Here is a 16,900-nt window from a genome sequence, read left to right on the forward strand (position 1 = left end):
CGCTCCGTACACCTCGTACACACACGGCTCCGCTCCGTACACCTCGTACACACACGGCTCCGCTCCGTACACCTCGTACACACACGGCTCCGCTCCGTACACCTCGTACACACACGGCTCCGCTCCGTACACCTCGTACACACGCAGCTCCTCTCCGTACACCTCATACACGCAGCTCCGCTCCGTACACCTCGTACACGCGCGGCTCCGCTCCGTACACCTCGTACACACGCAGCTCCTCTCCGTACACCTCATACACGCGGCTCCGCTCCGTACACCTCGTACACACACGGCTCCGCTCCGTACACCTCGTACACACACGGCTCCGCTCCGTACACCTCGTACACACACGGCTCCGCTCCGTACACCTCGTACACACGCAGCTCCTCTCCGTACACCTCGTACACACACAGCTCTGCTACATCCACACTGTAAATCCTGACCCCACACATACTTACCTCAACCAGCACCATGACAACAGCAAAGCAGAGTCTTGCAGACGGTAGAGGCAAGGCTGAGCGCACAGGACCTGTGATGAGGTCACAGGAGGGGCGGAGTCAGGGGTGATATGATCGGGGTCTGGACAAAGGCTCCTGATCATGTGACCCCCTGACTCCTCCCCTCCTGTGATCTCATCACAGGTCCTGCGAACAGAGCGAGCAGGCAAGCGGGTGCGACGCTGTGAGTGGCGGGGGCGGGGAGGAGGAGGTCTCATGCTACTGCGAGGATGGGGTGCGAGGGGGGCGTGGCGGCTTATCTCCCTGCAGTGCGGGAGGAACTTGGAAACTATCACCGCCGTGCCCGTAGAGGGCCGGCGGCAGGAGCAACAGTGGCCGCAGCAGCTGGCAAGCGGCCAGATGTTCGGGCGCTGCCGCCCGCGGCCCACGTGACAGCGGCCCAGCGGGAAAATGCCCGGTTGGTTATATTGCCAATCCGGGCCTGCCATAGTCTTACACTTTGTAGCTGCTGTCAGCTGCTTACAGATCCACCCCAGTCCCGCGCTGTCATCTTGTGACCTTGTCTACTGACTGACCAGGAGTCAGAGGTATCAGTCACAAGCTCTCAGTGTAATCCTACGAGTCCCTCGTTCTGGCCGCATTCTGACTCTCAGACTTACATTGAGACGTGACTTCCGAAACAGTCAGCAAACACTGGAGCGATCCATCAAGTCAGAAAGTGCTGGAGATTGACTGGAACGGTGCCTATAACTGATGAAGATGGAGGCTGGTAAGTATAAGACTAAGAGCAGGGAACTTAGATTAGTGGCAGCGGTCCAGCGCTGCAATAAAAAAAAGCAACAACCCTGAAGTGATGCCGCAAGGCTACATGGACACATCTATATGAAGTGTTTAGGGTGTGTGCACATGCTGCGGATCCTCAGCGGTTTTGGTCCTGCGGATCCGCAGCAGCTTCTGCTGCGGTGTACAGTACCATTATTACCTATGGAAAACAAAAACCGCAGTGCACACAGTGTGGATTTTTCCGCGCAGATTTGCTGAGGTTTCAAATTTGCAGCATGTCATTTCTTTCTGCGGAATCCTCAGCGGTTTCACACCTTCTCCATTGTAGAGGTGTCAAACCGCAGGGGAAAACCGCAGGCTAATCCGGATATAAACCGCAGGTCTCTTGACCTGCGGATTTACCTGCGGATTTTGCTAAATCAGTGCGGAAAATTCCGCAGGTGAATCTGCAGCGTGTGCACACAGCCTTAGTGTGCTGTCAGTTTTTCTTGCACGGCACACAGACACATTGAGTATATTCTATTCTGATCCTCAAAATCCGATTAGAACAGGACCTGCACTGATTCTCTCGGATTTCGCACTCGGATTCATTTTTTTTGCTCACAAAATAGCAGCGAATACTGTAATACAGAAAAAATCAATCAAAAAAGCAAATCCTTCAATTAGTCTTTGAATAAGCTTCTTATTCATATCAATGTAAAATCAAGCCTATAATCAACAAGTCAGTTCTTGAAGTTTTTCAGCCTGAAAAACAGCCCAAAATTTATTTGAACACTGAATGATAAAAAAATAAGAAAATAAATTATATGCCAAAGCTGCATCAGAATCTATTATGGAAAAAAACTTTTGAAGTGTTTTTTATGTTGACTTTTCAGTCTGAAAATTCCTAGAAAAGAAACAGCATGAACATAACGCTAGTCCAGCTTTTCTAAAAGCTAGAGAGGAACTGTTACAAGAAAGGGCTCACTAGGTGAAGTAGATGCGCTAAAGTCAAACTCCCAGTGGGCACACAGGCCATGTGCATTGGTGCAACAGATGGGTAAGGCATGCAGAACACACACAGGTAACTGGGGGACTGAAAGCCGCAGGTAGCCAGGAGACATCCTGAAGACCACACCCAAGTTTCAGAATTACTGAAGTCTGCTGGTAAACAGGAGACTGAAGATCTGGAAGCAGCAAGCAGATTGGTGGCATTTTGTATACCGCAGACAGGTAGCAGAGAAAACTTCAGTGTAATGGTTCTAAATAACATGGAAACCGTAGGCAGCAAGGAGACATCCTGGAAACCACTGGTGGACACACAGCAAAAGTCATTGAAGACCAGAAACAGAAGACAGAACTCCGAAGTAATTAGACAGTTCAAATACAATGGAAGCTGCAGGCAGATAGGAGGCACTCTGGAAACTCTAGAAAGAAGCAGTGGTACTGAAAGCCCCAGGTAACTCAAGGACTGGAAACCTCTGGCAGCCAGGAGACATCCTGGATACTGTGAACAGGAACTGTGCACAGGCAAACTAAAAGTCTGCTAGAATGTCTTAATACTAGGACACACGAGCGCCTTGGGAAACATTATATATGCCTAGCAAGGTCAACACAATGTACCAAAGCCTGATGTGGACCACAAGAAAGTTGAGCAGACTAGGGTGTAGGGAGCAGAACTGAGACCTGTGACAGGTGTGTAACAAGAACGTCCACAATCTGAATTTTATCTCACAGAATACAGCTGCAACTATAATTAACCTTCTAAAGTAAAATTTTGGCCAAAAAGGGAACCTGTCACCAGATTTTTGCTATTTAATCTGAGAGCAGCAGCATGATATAGGAGCAGGGAGCCTGATTCCAATGATTTGTCACTTACTTGGCTGCTTATTGTAGTTCCAATAAAATCAGTGTTTTATCATCAGAAGATTATCTCTAGAGGACTGTTTGTTTCATGCCATGGTCTCCTGCTATGTCATCCACATGCTCTAAATAACCAGAAAGCTGCCAATCAGTGGTCTGGATGGGGTTACACAGAGCATAACATTCACAAAAAAAGTAATTCTGCTGCAGATAAAACAGGAATTTTATGAAAAAAATTGTACCAAACACTAAGTGATACATTGCTGGAATTATCATCCTTGCCTCTACATGATGGTGCTCTCAAATTACATGGCAAAAGCTGTTTCTGCCTGTGTCTCTTTGCCTTTACTCCCTTCTCTATAGAATTTAACCCCTTCCCGACATTGGACAGGAAGTTTAAGGCTTAGTGTTACAGACTGGGCAGAATTGCACCTGGCTGTATAACCCTCCAAATGTTGATATTAATAAAAATTGCAGCATTTAGAAGGTTGTGAGAAGGAGACTCCCTCTCTCAACTCTTTGCCACCCCCACAATGTGATCATAGTGAGCTGATTGTTGTCACGGCAGCTAAGGGTCAAATAATGACTTCCAGGTCTAAAAAGGAGGGTCTAACAGATGTTTTACCAGTGTGAAACTAACAGTTCTAATGCATTGCAATGCATTAAAAAAGCAATCAAAGACATATATGTTAAAGTCTCACAGAGGGAGTAAGTAAAAAAACTACAAAAAAGTAAAAGAAAAAATAATCAATGCAATTATTCAAATGCCATTGATTTATTAATTCTGCCTTCAAAAGATTGCAATAAGTCTCAGCTCACATTTATCCTGCACTCTACATTGAGCACAGTGCAGGTAGGTAGGTAGCAAATAACTGCCTGTTAGTGCTTGGGCACATTTATTTATTTATATTTTTAAAGTCCCAGATATCCTCTTTAATATTTGTCTATTATATGTCGACTATTGTGTATGTGGCTGTAGATGTCCCATTCACTGTGGATATTGGTCTTGTACTGCGAGGTTATTTATGAACTGTCTTTCCATCTTTATGAATTATCTTGTATTCTATACTATATGTATGAATAAATAGTTACATTGAAGCATGTAACTCCTTTGTTCTCCTTTTTGCAATATTGGTAGTATTTGATGATAGATTTCTTATGTTTCAAGTTTGTACCTAACTGTTTTTAAAAAATAGACTACATGCCATTTTTTTTTTCTTTCCTAATGTTTTAGCAATTCTCAGTATTTATAATACCTATTTTAATCTATTTTCATTTTGATTTTTGCTTTCAGGTCAGTGCCGTTATATTGAATCAAATTATACCTTTGTTGATGAAATTCGTCTTGTGCTTCTTTTTTATTCCTTATTTTCCGTTTTTAGGTAATGATTTGCTCGTGTCCTAAGGCGGGGGTTCATGTATGTGGTGCTCTGATTAGCTAATCATAATGCAGACTGCTGACAGGCCACTGATCCCTCACAGACCTGCTTCCTAGTTTGCATAATGAATATACTAATGTGTGTTTGAAAAAAAAAGCATGTCACTTAATCAAAATGGCGGCACCTGCGTGCTTTCTCTTATCGGTTACTTCCTATTATCTTCCTGTGTTTCAAAGAAAAAAAAAAATCACCATCAATATGGCCCCGTCAGGTGTGCCTGTGCATTAGCATCTATCATGTTCCGATAGATGCTACTGCACAAGCGCCTTTCATCGGCTCCTTTTTTGCTGCAGTCAAAAAAAAAAATTACACTACAACAAAATGGCGCCGGAGGCGGATCTGTAGTAGCATCTATCTCGTATCAAGAGATGCTACTGTGAAAGCGCCACCATCAGCGCCATTTTTTGTAGTGTACATTTTTTTGGCTGCAGCAACAAGGGAGCCTGTGGAAGGCGCTTGTGCTGTAGCATGTATCGGAACACAATAGATTCGAATGCACAGGTGCACCTGACGGCGCCATATTGATGGTGATGTTTTTTCTTTCAGTACATAGTGAACAGTAGCTGTAACCGCACCCCGACACTGACTGTCAGTCGGCTCAGCAGTGCTGACCACTATGCACTGAGCCGTGACTGAAGCCGCTCCGTGCATGCCTCTATATAAACAGGTCATTTACTCCTGGTACCCAGGCTTCCAGTGCTGCAGCTGCTCAGCTCTAGAGTGCTATTACATTACAGATTAACACCAAATCTGCAGACTAACAGCGTCTTTTTTTAACATGATAGATTCCATTTCATTCTAGTCTACCATAGTTATATTACTAAGAATTCTACTTTTTTTTTTTTTTTTTTTTTTTATAAAGACTCTGACTCCTTCCTGCCCATAGAATTCTTCAACGCAATTGGTCTTAAAAAGCAAGTTGGTATAGTCAACAAGATCTTCAATTTCCTGGACAGAAACAAAAGTGGATTCATTGAGGAAGAGGACGCTGAGTAAGGATACAGCTTGAATGCTTTATTCTAAAATATCAGAAGTAGATGATTATATTGCACCATACATAAGTCAGATATTTTCGAAAACTTTTAATAAAGCACCAAATAATCTGAGCCTTCAATTATTGTAACATAGTAACATAGTAACATAGTTATTAAGGTTGAAGGGAGACTTGAAGTCCATCTAGTTCTTTTCAAATAATTTTATTGGTTTTCAGTCATTAAACAGGGTAAGGGAAGGAAGGGAGGAAAGGCAATCGGAAGTAAAGAACCTTGTACAGGTACGGAAAAAATTTAAAACTAGAGAACTCACAAATAGGCATTAAATGGCATATAGCAAATAACAACAAAAAAGGAAAAGAAAATCGACAATGCTTATTATGGGGTAACATTCTTGGAAGGAGATACGACATCCCGGTACTACAACGGCCATGTTTAGGCCTCAAAATATAATACCTCTTAATAGGTCTATTTGATATGGAAGTCCATCTAGTTCAACCCATATCCTATCCTAACTTGCCCTAACATATTGATCCAGAGGAAGGCAAAAAAACCCATGTGGCAACAGTAAGCTTCACATTGGGGAAAAAAATTCCTTCCCGACTCCACATACGGCAATCAGACTAGCTCCCTGGATCAACGCAATATTAAGGAAACTAGTGTATATAACCTGTAATATACTTTCCAAGAAAGGCATCCAGTCCCTTCTTAACTTTTAGTAGGGAATCACTCATTACAACATCATATGGCAGAGATTTCCATAGTCTCACTGCTCTTACAGTAAAGAATCCGCGTCTGTGAGTATGCTTAAACCTTCTTTCCTCCAGACGTAGAGGATGCCCCCTTGTCCCCGTCACAGGTCTAAGAGTAAAAAGATCATTAAAAAGGTCTTGGTATTGTCCCCGCATATATTTATACATTGTAATAAGATCACCCCTAAGCCTTCGATTCTCCAAACTAAATAACCCCAAGTGTAATAACCTGTCTTGGTATTGCAGACCCCCTAGTTCCCTAATAACCTTGGTCGCTCTTCTCTGCACCCGCTCCAGTTCAGCTATGTCTTTCTTATACACCGGAGACCAGAACTGTACACAATATTCTAAGTGTGGTCGCACTAGTGACTTATATAGAGGTAAAATTATGTTCTCCTCATGAGCATCTATGCCTCTTTTAATGCATCCCATTATTTTATTTGCCTTTGCAGCAGCTGCCTGACACTGGCCGCTAAATGTGAGTTTGTCGTCCACCCATACACCCAGGTCTTTTTCAATGACAGTTTTGCCCAGTGTTTTACAATTAAGCACATAATTATACATCTTGTTCGTTCTACCCAAGTGCATGACCTTACATTTATCCCCATTAAAGCTCATTTGCCATTTATCAGCCCAAGCTTCTAGTTTACATAAATCCTCCCGTAATATAAAATTGTCCTCCTCTGTATTGATTACCCTGCAGAGTTTAGTGTCATCTGCAAATATTGAAATTCTACTCTCTATGCCCCCTACAAGGTCATTAATATGTTAAAAAGAAGCGGGCCCAAAACTGACCCCTGTGGTACCCCACTGCTAACTGTGACCCAGTCCGAGTGTGCTCCATTAATAACCACCCTTTGTTTCCTATCCCTGAGCCAGCTCTTAACCCACCTACACATATTTTCCCCTATCCCCATTGTTCTCATTTTATGTATCAACCTTTTGTGTGGCACCGTATCAAAAGCTTTTGAAAAGTCCATGTACACCACGTCCACTGCATTCCCTTGGTCCAGTCCGGAACTTACCCCTTCATAAAAGCTTATCAGATTAGTCTGACAGGAACGGTCCCTTGTAAACCCATGTTGATATTGGGTCATAAGGTTATTCTTCTCCAGATACTCCAGTATAGTATCTCTTAGAAAACCCTCCAGGATTTTACCCACAGTTGAGGTTAAACTTACTGGCCTATAATTTCCAAGTTCAGTTTTTGTCCCCTTTTTGAATATTGGCACCACATTTGCTATACGCCAGTCCTGTGGTACAGACCCTGTTATTATGGAATCTTTAAAGATTAAAAATAATGGTCTATCTATGACTGTGCTTAATTCCTGCAGTACTCGGGGGTGTATCCCATCCGGGCCCGGGGATTTGTGATTTTTAGACGCCGCCGTACTTCCTGCTGGGTTAAGCAGGTGACATTTAACGGAGAATTTTTGTCCCTGATCACGTTATCCATCATGGGATTTTCTTGTGTAAATACTGTTGAAAAAAAGTCATTTAGCATATTGTTTTTTTCCTCATCCTCATCCACCATTTCACCCAGACTATTTTTAAGGGGACCAACACTATCATTTTTTAGCTTCTTACTATTTATGTAGTTAAAGAATATTTTGGGATTATTTTTACTTTCTCTGGCAATGAGTCTCTCCGTCTCAATCTTTGCCGTCTTGATTTGCTTTTTACAGAATTTATTTAATTTTCTGTATTGATTTAATGCCTCATCAATACCTACTTGCTTTAATTCTCTAAATGCTTTATTTTTATCTCTTATTGCGCCCCTTACAGCTCTATTTAGCCATAGTGGTTTCCGCCTATTTCTAGCATGTTTATTCCCATACGGTATATATTGTGCACAGGTCCTATTCAGGATGCTAATAAAACGTCTCCCATTTTCTTTGTGTATTTTTATGTCTCAGGATATCGTCCCAGTTAATTCCACCAAGATCATCTCTCATCCGTTGGAAATTTGCTTTCCTGAAGTTTAGTGTCCTTGTAACCCCTCTACTACACATCTTATTAAAGGATACATGAAAACTTATTAATTTGTGATCACAATTACCCAAGTGACCCCCAACCCTTACATTTGATATGCGGTCTGGCCTGTTGGATAATATTAGGTCTAGCAGTGCCCCCCCTCTTGTTGGATCCTGAACCAGTTGTGAAAGGTAATTGTCTCTCATAGTTGTCAGACACCTATTACCTTTGCTGGAACTGCAGGTTTCGGTTCCCCAATGTATTTCAGGGTAGTTGAAGTCCCCCATAATAATGACTTCTCCTTGAGTCGCAGCTTCATCTATTTGCTTTATGAGGATATTCTCTGTTGCTTCCATTATTTTTGGAGACTTATAACAAACCCCTATCAGTAATTTATTATTTTTCCCCCCTCCCCTTATCTCCACCCACAGGGACTCTACATTTTCATTAGATTCATATATATTATCACGAAGGATGGGTTTTAAGGATGATTTTACATATAAACACACGCCTCCCCCTCGCTTATTTGTTCGGTCATTTCTGAACAGGCTATAGCCCTGTAAATTTACCGCCCAGTCATGGCTCTCGTCCAGCCATGTCTCAGATATCCCCACCATGTCATAATTATGTTCCAACAACATTAACTCCAATTCCTCCATCTTGTTGGCGAGGCTTCTGGCATTAGTATACATGCACTTTATGTATCTCTCTGTACCTCTATTCTTTCTTAAATTATTAACTGTTCTAACCCCACCCCCCATGCCACCCCCACCCCCAAATTGTGATATGAAATTACGGCCATGTTCACACATTGCATTTTTGCTGCACTTTTTGTGCACATTTTAAGCTGCATTATGCAGTACCAGCAAAAGTTGTGAGATTTCAGAAATCTCCTGCACACACATTGTTTCTTGTTTCCTGACTGAATTGGAAAACTGCTGTGTTTTAGCAAACTGCAGCATGTCACTTCTTTCAGCATTTTTGCAATGTTTTTTTAAAGCCTTTTTTTCACCCATAGAAAGCAATAAGTGCAAAAATGCAGCAAAAAGTTCAGGTATCAGGTTTTGCAAAAACCTAAGAACATTGCATCATGTTTTTTGGGGGGCTCTACATTTTACCAGCATGCACAGGAGGCAACAAAAACGCAGCAAAAACACAACATGTGAACATAGCCTAAGACTCACAACACATGTTCTTATTTTCAGAGATTTGCTGCAGAACTTTAAACATGATGCCAGGAAGCTGACTCCTGCTGAGACTGCAGCTTTCATGAAAGCTGGTGACCCTAATAACACGGGCAAAATTTCACCTGCTGGTAAGGAAGGTTTTATTACATAAATTTTATACATGTTTAGGTTCCTGCCTAATGCATTGATAGTATATTCGCTGTAAATAGACGCTGTACCACCTACTTAACTTTGCTATATAAAATACATATGTTGTACAGTGCACATCATTCACACTTGCCAATTTTTAGGGACGACCTTTCAGGATTCTGAGGATTGTGGAGAGTGAAGCACAGTGTTCATTTTTAGTTTTATTTCTTGTGACCATGCCTCAATTTTCCAGGCATAGCACCTCACCAAATCTCATGTTTGCCGGTTACCCACCCCCTGAATTTTGCCAAATTAATTCCAGATGCTCTGCTTCTTAAGAGGTTTCTGCTATGCCCGACAGATTTGCCAACTATTCTGGGAGTTCCGGAGGACTCTCCTTTCTCTTGGATCATTTTGAATATTCAAGACGAGCTGTAGTATGACTTTTTTTTAACTAAAGGAGTATTCTCAATTGTCTATTGAGCAGCTCAGAGCTATGCAATCTCCTTATGGTTTCCTCAGTTTTTGGTTTCTAGCAGGGCGGGCTCTCCTCCTTGAATGACAGTTCTGGTGAGTGGATCGAGTGCAATCAGATAAAAAAATTGGATTGCACGCTGACCAATGTTAACCTATGAGTCACTGCTAATCTGCAATTTTTTTTCTCAGGTGACTTGGACTGAGAAAATAATTGTGGCATGCTAGGATTGTCCTCGTATCTTGGATGAGACTAGCCAATGCAAGTCAATGGGTGCGAGAAAAAAATAAAAAAAACCTCAGAATGGATCTATACACATAGAATAGATATAGAGATGTCAGTCATATAATTAGTACAGTGCTTGTGTAGCTTACGGTACAGGTATTGTTTTACATACTAAGTTATTTTCTGGTAAAAATGATGTTTATAGCATGGGACAGGGGTAATACACAGAGGTTCCCATGCTCTTAATATCAGCTCATAGCTCTATACTTAGCCTTTACTGGTTATTAAAATGGCAGACTCCTAAAAAAAAAAAATAACGCAGGGTCCCCTATAATTAATAGCCAGCAAAGGCTAGGCAGACTGCTGTGAGCTGGTATTAATAGCTTAGGAAGGAGCCATGTGTATTGGCCCCTCCCCGACTAAAAATACCAGCTCTCAGCAGCTCCAGAAAGGGCGCATCCAAATCTGGCACTCAGCCTCGCTCTTCCCACTTGCTCTGGTACAGTGGCAAGTGGGGTGATAGTTGGAGGGGTTGATGTCACCTTCGTATTGACAGGTGACAGGTGACATCAAGAACAGAGATTAGTAAAGGAGAGGCGTCTATGAGATGCCGCCATTACTATTCCCATAGTGATATTATATAAAAATAGACACCAAGAATAAAGTCCTTTAATTTAAAGAATAACACAGACTCCTTTAATTAATCTAAATTAAACCATACTCGCGTCCTCGCCCAGTCCAGTGAAGCCAATGTCTCCTGTAACATAATTAAAATAATAAACAACAATATTCCTCAACTGTCTGAGAGGATAATTATTCATATGAGATGAACTCCTATGACCTGACATCACAGCGAGCGTGGGAAAGTTCTGACTCTCACAGTGCCATCAGAAACATCATGGGAAAAAGGCCTTTGAAGTTTGTTTTTAGGGTCTGAAGTTTCCATGTTTGGCCTTCAGTTTGGAACAATTTATGTGTAAATGATCCTGTTCAGTATAATGTAAAATAACTTCAATAAGGTGATGGATTTTGTAAAAATTGCTTTGTTCCTAGGGCAATCCCTTTAAAGGGAATATGTTGTGAATTTTTTCAGAAATGGATAAAATTTAATGCATTAATGTTTTAAGATTTTTTTTCAATATTAACTTTTTTAATGGTATAAAAATCATATAAACATTTAACCCCTTAACGACGGGGAAAATTTCCATTTTTGCCTTTTCACTTTTTCCTCCCCTTCTTCTCAGAGCAAGAACTCTTATTTTTCAGTCCACACAGGCATTTGAAATCTTGGATAAGTTGTACTTTTGAATGACACCATTCACTTTTCCACAAAGTGTACTGGAAAATGGGAAAACAATTCAAAGTGGGGAGAAATTCTGATGTTTTTTCTTGGAAATTGGTTTTACGTCATACATTTTGTGGTAAAAATGACTTGGTAATGTGATTTTGCTTATCAGTGCAATTACGGCGATACCAAACATGTCCATTGTTTCTATTATTTTAGTGGTGAAAATAAAAATCAGAAGTTTGCAAAAAATAATTTTTGGGGTTGTGTCGCCATTTTCCGACACCAGTAACACTTGTGTGTTTTGCATTACGAAGCTGTGTGAAAGCTTGTTTTTTGCAGGGTGAGCTGTCATTTTTATTGATGCCATTTTGGGATAGATATAACATTTTGATCTTTTGTTACACATTTTTTGTGGAATTGCAACGATCGAGAAAAGATAATTTGGGCGTTCTTGATTGTTTTCCATTTACGGTGTTTGCCTATCGGGTTAATTATTTTTATTTTTTCATAGATCAGACTTTTCTTTATCTTTATTTTTTATGGGAGGTAAAGGAGAGTGATTTGAATTTTTTTTCCCATTTTTTAAAACATTTTTTTTTTAAATATCCTTTGTACATGTTAGTCCCCTTAGGGTACTTAAGCTGCAATCGCTTTGCATTGCTGTATATAGCAAAAATCACAGTTGAAGTTCGGCCACAGGCAGGGTTTCACAGGAGCTCCGTATTGACAAGCATGGAGGTCTACAGCAGACCCCCTGGTGTTATAGCAATCCAGTAGAGTCCCTCAAATACATCATGGGAACACCGATTTGTGTTTGGAATTATTCCGAATCAACTCACATTACGACTGCAGTAAAAGTGGGTGGGGTCTGCTCACATGTGTCCTATACTGATCCCACTCTAGATTCAAACTTTCCAATGCAAGTGTATGTGCCTGAGAAAATGCTAGACTGCCATCCTGATTGCACCTTAGTGCGGTCTTATTTTAATGCTCAATATATGTAATGGTAATAATACTAATTTTCAAAACTGTTCCATACTTTCAGGTTTCATTAATAGTATTAAATGAATTTATCGAAAGTAAAAAACATACAAATCACAATTCTGTTTCTTCTATTTCAGCTTTCTCTGCAATGGTGCAGGCATCAGATTAACAACACTAAAAAGAGGACAAGAATTTAACCCCTATTGTACTCCTAACAGACAACTTATTAATGGCTTGCAATGATCTGTGCATTTCTGTACTCATGGCATTGATAAATTGATAAAATGTCTGTGTGTAAACTCTTCTTGCAAATATTAAAATATCAACCAATATAAAGGGTTGTCCACTACTTTACATGTTCTATTCATGAAAACTAACTGCAGTAAATAAGCACTTCACTAAATACCTTGCTTTACCAAATACTGCTGTAACATGAGTTGTTCTTCGGGTCACCCGATTTCTGGCCGAGAATCTTCTGGCTTCATGTGATGTCAAGTCAGAGTCTTCCTCAGTTCCAGGCACTGGAAACTGACATATGGGAGGGGATTGCCACACGGGTGGGCCATGGTGCATTCAGAAGAGGTCACTCTGTGTGTGTCAATCCTGCCAGCTCTCCCTGCACGCCCATCACTCCCTGGCATCTGTATGTATACAGCAATATGTGAATATACATGCACACACACTGCTGTATACTCTGTATAATGTATATACACCCTTCTGTATTCCATTTATAATTTGAATATTGTGGCATAAAGTCTGCTATGTGTGTTGGGGGACACTCGGCAGCGTATCAACATAGTCAGGCATGGTTTTTCAGACAAAATAGTCCATACGCTTTATTTTAGCGCCATAAACCGCACTGTAAGCCAGGCTGCACATCACCAGCTTACACATAGTCCATTATTTCATCACATGTGGCTTTACAAAGCATTCACTATTCACACCTAACTCTCTCCAGTCACCGGGTGACCGCACAGTTCAGTAACTGACCATTGTCAATGCACATACCCCATACCCGGGGTTACCTCTCAGGAGCTCCTGCTCCACAGGCTGACTCCTCGTCAGTCCAAGGTCCTCTACAGGACAGCGTCTTTCTCAGTGTGGGGCCATCCCAGGCTCTGCACACACATGTAGCCTGTCCGGGTGCTATTCAGGACGTTCGTCCAACACCCAGGCCACCAGGTCCAAAGTCTCACCAAGTGCTCAAGGAATCCGATCCTTTTCCAAAGATCTTCCAACACAGACCTTCCAGGACCTTGCACCCTGAACCACACACTCTGTCCATGTGACCTGACCTCAGTCACATTATATGGTTGTAACCACCCCCATGGATGGGCGGTGCATGTGTGGTTAGTCAATTCCCGCCCAACTCCCTGACTAACCCTATAAGCCCCCCTTATAAGTAATACACAAACACTTGTGGAACTAGAAGTCCCAGCATAACCATATCATTTTGGGCTTACAGCACAGAGAACCTCTGCGACACATACCGGCCATTTACAATAATGCCAGTCCCTAATTCACCATCATAATTACACCACCAAGCACATCCTGAAATGCATACACAGCGCCCCCTAGCTTTTACAGAGGTTACTGCATTACATACCCTCCCCCTGTTCACACTTGTGGGGTTGAACATTTGTCACTCAGTAGGTGCCTCAAAACTGTGTACCCATTGTCACCTTGCTCTAGAAGTCGAGAGGAACGTCTCAGCCTGTTTTGGGCGTTATTCAGCATCATATCTTTGTTAGGCCTCCCCCAACGGTCAGTATATCGGCTTTGGGCTTTGGCCCTCAAGTCACAGTCTGTCTGTGTCACCAGACCTTTCTTAGTCTCCACACTTTTCCAGTACGCCCCGTCACCTGACTTCTCTCCATGGCTGGCTCCCCTGTTGTGAGTTCATTTTCCCCTTTGTCACTGAGGTCTGGTGAACTCCCTATTCTGGTTAAGGAAGGTAATGAGCCTGATTATCAGGCACCTGAGCCTAATGATGATGATTGGCTGAGTGGAGTCACGGACTGGATATAAGGCTGCCGACGCCCTTCTGCCCTGCGGGTGATTTCTCTGTGGACTTCTAGGAAACCAGTCTGATTCCTGCTCCTCTAAAGCTAAGTTTTCTGCTTTGCCTGTTAGCATTTGTGTTTTGTTTTTGTTTGCCTTGCTTTTCTGGATTCTGCCATTCCCTGCTGGGGTGAGCTGATTCTCCTTTTGCCAGTTGCTCTGTCTTCAGAATATTCCTGAGTACTGACATAGTCTTTTTGAAGCCTAGCGTCTTCAGGGCCTTTTTCACTGTCAGTCTGTTGGCTCTTATTTTCATAGGGTTTTTCACGGATTGCAGACAGCAGCCTTCCTGTCCTTTCCTATCTAGTTAGCTTGGGCCCCGTCTTTGCTCAGTCTTTCTTCTTGCTTCACCGTCATTATATGTGGGGGCTGCCTTTTGCTTTGGGGTCTGCTCTGGGGCAGTTTAGATTCCCCTTTCTGTCTTTAGGCTATTTAATTCTCCGGCTGTGATCGAGGGGTCTAGGGCATCGTAGAAACCCCCCACGGCTACTGCTAGTTGTGTTGATAGGATCAGGGGTCTGCAATCCGATAGCTGGGCCTTGTTTTTTACACGTTTTGATTTTGTGGTCTCTTTTCTTCCTGGAACTAAGAATGTCAAGGCAGACGCCCTCTCTAGGAGCTTCTTTGCTGATTCTCCTGTGGTGACCAAGCCTGCTACCATCATAGGCGAAGGTGTAGTTCTTTCTGCCATCTCGCCTGATTTGAGACTTGCTCTGCAAGAGTTCCAGGAGGACAAACCTGAGCTTTGTCCCAGTGGAAAGTTGTATGTTCCTGACCAGTGGAAGAAGAGAGTGATGTCTGAAGTTCATTGCTCTGCATTGGCTGGTCATCCAGGTATTTTTGGTACTAGAGATCTGGTGAGTTGCTCTTTTTGGTGGCCCACCTTGTCTCATGATGTCAGGAATTTTGTGCAGTCCTGTGGGACTTGCTCCCGGTCTAAATCTTGTTCTCGCTCTAGTGGGTTGCTGATGCCTTTGCCGGTCCCCAGGAGGCCATGGACCCATATTTCAATGGATTTCATCTCTGATATGCCGGTCTCTCAAAGAATGACTGTTATTTGGGTGATTTGTGATAGGTTCTCTAAGATGGTTCATCTTGTACCACTCCCTAAGTTGCCGTCTTCCTCTGAGTTGGTGCCCCTGTTTTTGCAACAGGTGGTTCGCTTGCACGGGATTCCTGAGAACATTGTATCTGACAGAGGAGTTCAGTTTGTGTCTAGATTTTGGAGGACTTTCTGTTCCAAGCTGGGAATTCAGTTGTCCTTCTCCTCTGCTTTTCACCCTCAGACCAATGGGCAGACAGAGAACAAACCAGACCTTGGAGTCGTATTTGAGATGTTTTATTTCCGCTGATCAGGATGATTGGGTTTCATTTTTGCCCTTGGCCGAATTTGCTTTAAATAATAGAGCTAGTTCTGCCACTTTGATGTCACCTTTTTTTTGTAACTTTGGGTTTCATCCTCGATTTTCTTCAGGGCAGGTGGAGCCTTCTGCCTGCCCAGGTGTTGACACTGTGGTGGAGAGAATGCACCAAATCTGGGACCAAGTGGTGGATAAGTTATCTCTCTCCCAGGAAAAGGCCCAGCGGTTTTTCAATCGACATAGGACCATTGGTCCCTAGTTTAAGATTGGTGATATGGTGTGGTTATCATCAAAAAATATTGCTACGAAGGTGGCTTCTCCTAAGTTTAAGCCTAGATTTATTGGACCTTACAAGATTTTGGAGATTATTAATCCGGCAGCATTTCCGAACCTGCTTACAGAGACACATATGAAAATTCCAGAAGACGTTTATTGTCAGGCTGAATTCTTGTATTATGCACAATAGTAACACCTATAGCAGGTGAAAAGATAATTCTAAACCAGAGATTTAAGGAGGTGAATCTTGAATGATGGCATAGTGGATTGGGGACAAATATACTGGAATGCTGAAAAAGAGGTCTTAAGGGTGGTGGCTGCACATTATAGTGAGAAGACCTGGTGATGAGTTCCCTTTAACCCCTTTCTGCCATCCGACGTACTATCCCGTCCACGGTACCCGGGCCCGTATGACCGGGGACGGGATAGTACATCGGTGCGATCAGCGGCGCCCACGTGGTGAGCGCCGCTGATCGCGGCCGGGTGTCAGCTGATTATCACAGCTGACACCCGGCACAATGTGTCAGGGGCGGTCACGGACTGCCCCCGACACGTTAACCCCTTGCACACCGCGATCAAACACGATCGCGGTGTACCGGGGGTTAAAGGGAAGCATCGGCAGGGAGGGGGCTCCATCCGTGCTTCCCTGAGCCCCCCACGGCTGCGCAATGTGC

At 42.8% G+C, this 16,900-nt stretch overlaps 1 protein-coding gene across 1 annotated transcript; it reads left to right on the plus strand.

Annotated features, from left to right (window-relative positions):
- The first annotated feature begins 622 nt into the window (after positions 1 to 622).
- On the plus strand, positions 623 to 12,864 carry LOC141047778 (parvalbumin beta-like). The gene is made up of 5 exons (XM_073543067.1): positions 623 to 671; positions 4,378 to 4,465; positions 5,385 to 5,514; positions 9,446 to 9,555; positions 12,666 to 12,864. The coding sequence occupies exons 2-5, from the start codon at positions 4,417 to 4,419 to the stop codon at positions 12,695 to 12,697; spliced, it is 321 nt and encodes a 106-aa protein (XP_073399168.1). The 5' UTR covers positions 623 to 671; positions 4,378 to 4,416; the 3' UTR covers positions 12,698 to 12,864.
- Positions 12,865 to 16,900: the final 4,036 nt, after the last annotated feature.

This window comes from Dendrobates tinctorius, unplaced genomic scaffold (genome assembly GCF_039654945.1).
Source record: "Dendrobates tinctorius isolate UK_male_01 unplaced genomic scaffold, ASM3965494v1 ptg000129l, whole genome shotgun sequence".
Classification (NCBI taxonomy): domain Eukaryota; kingdom Metazoa; phylum Chordata; class Amphibia; order Anura; family Dendrobatidae; genus Dendrobates; species Dendrobates tinctorius.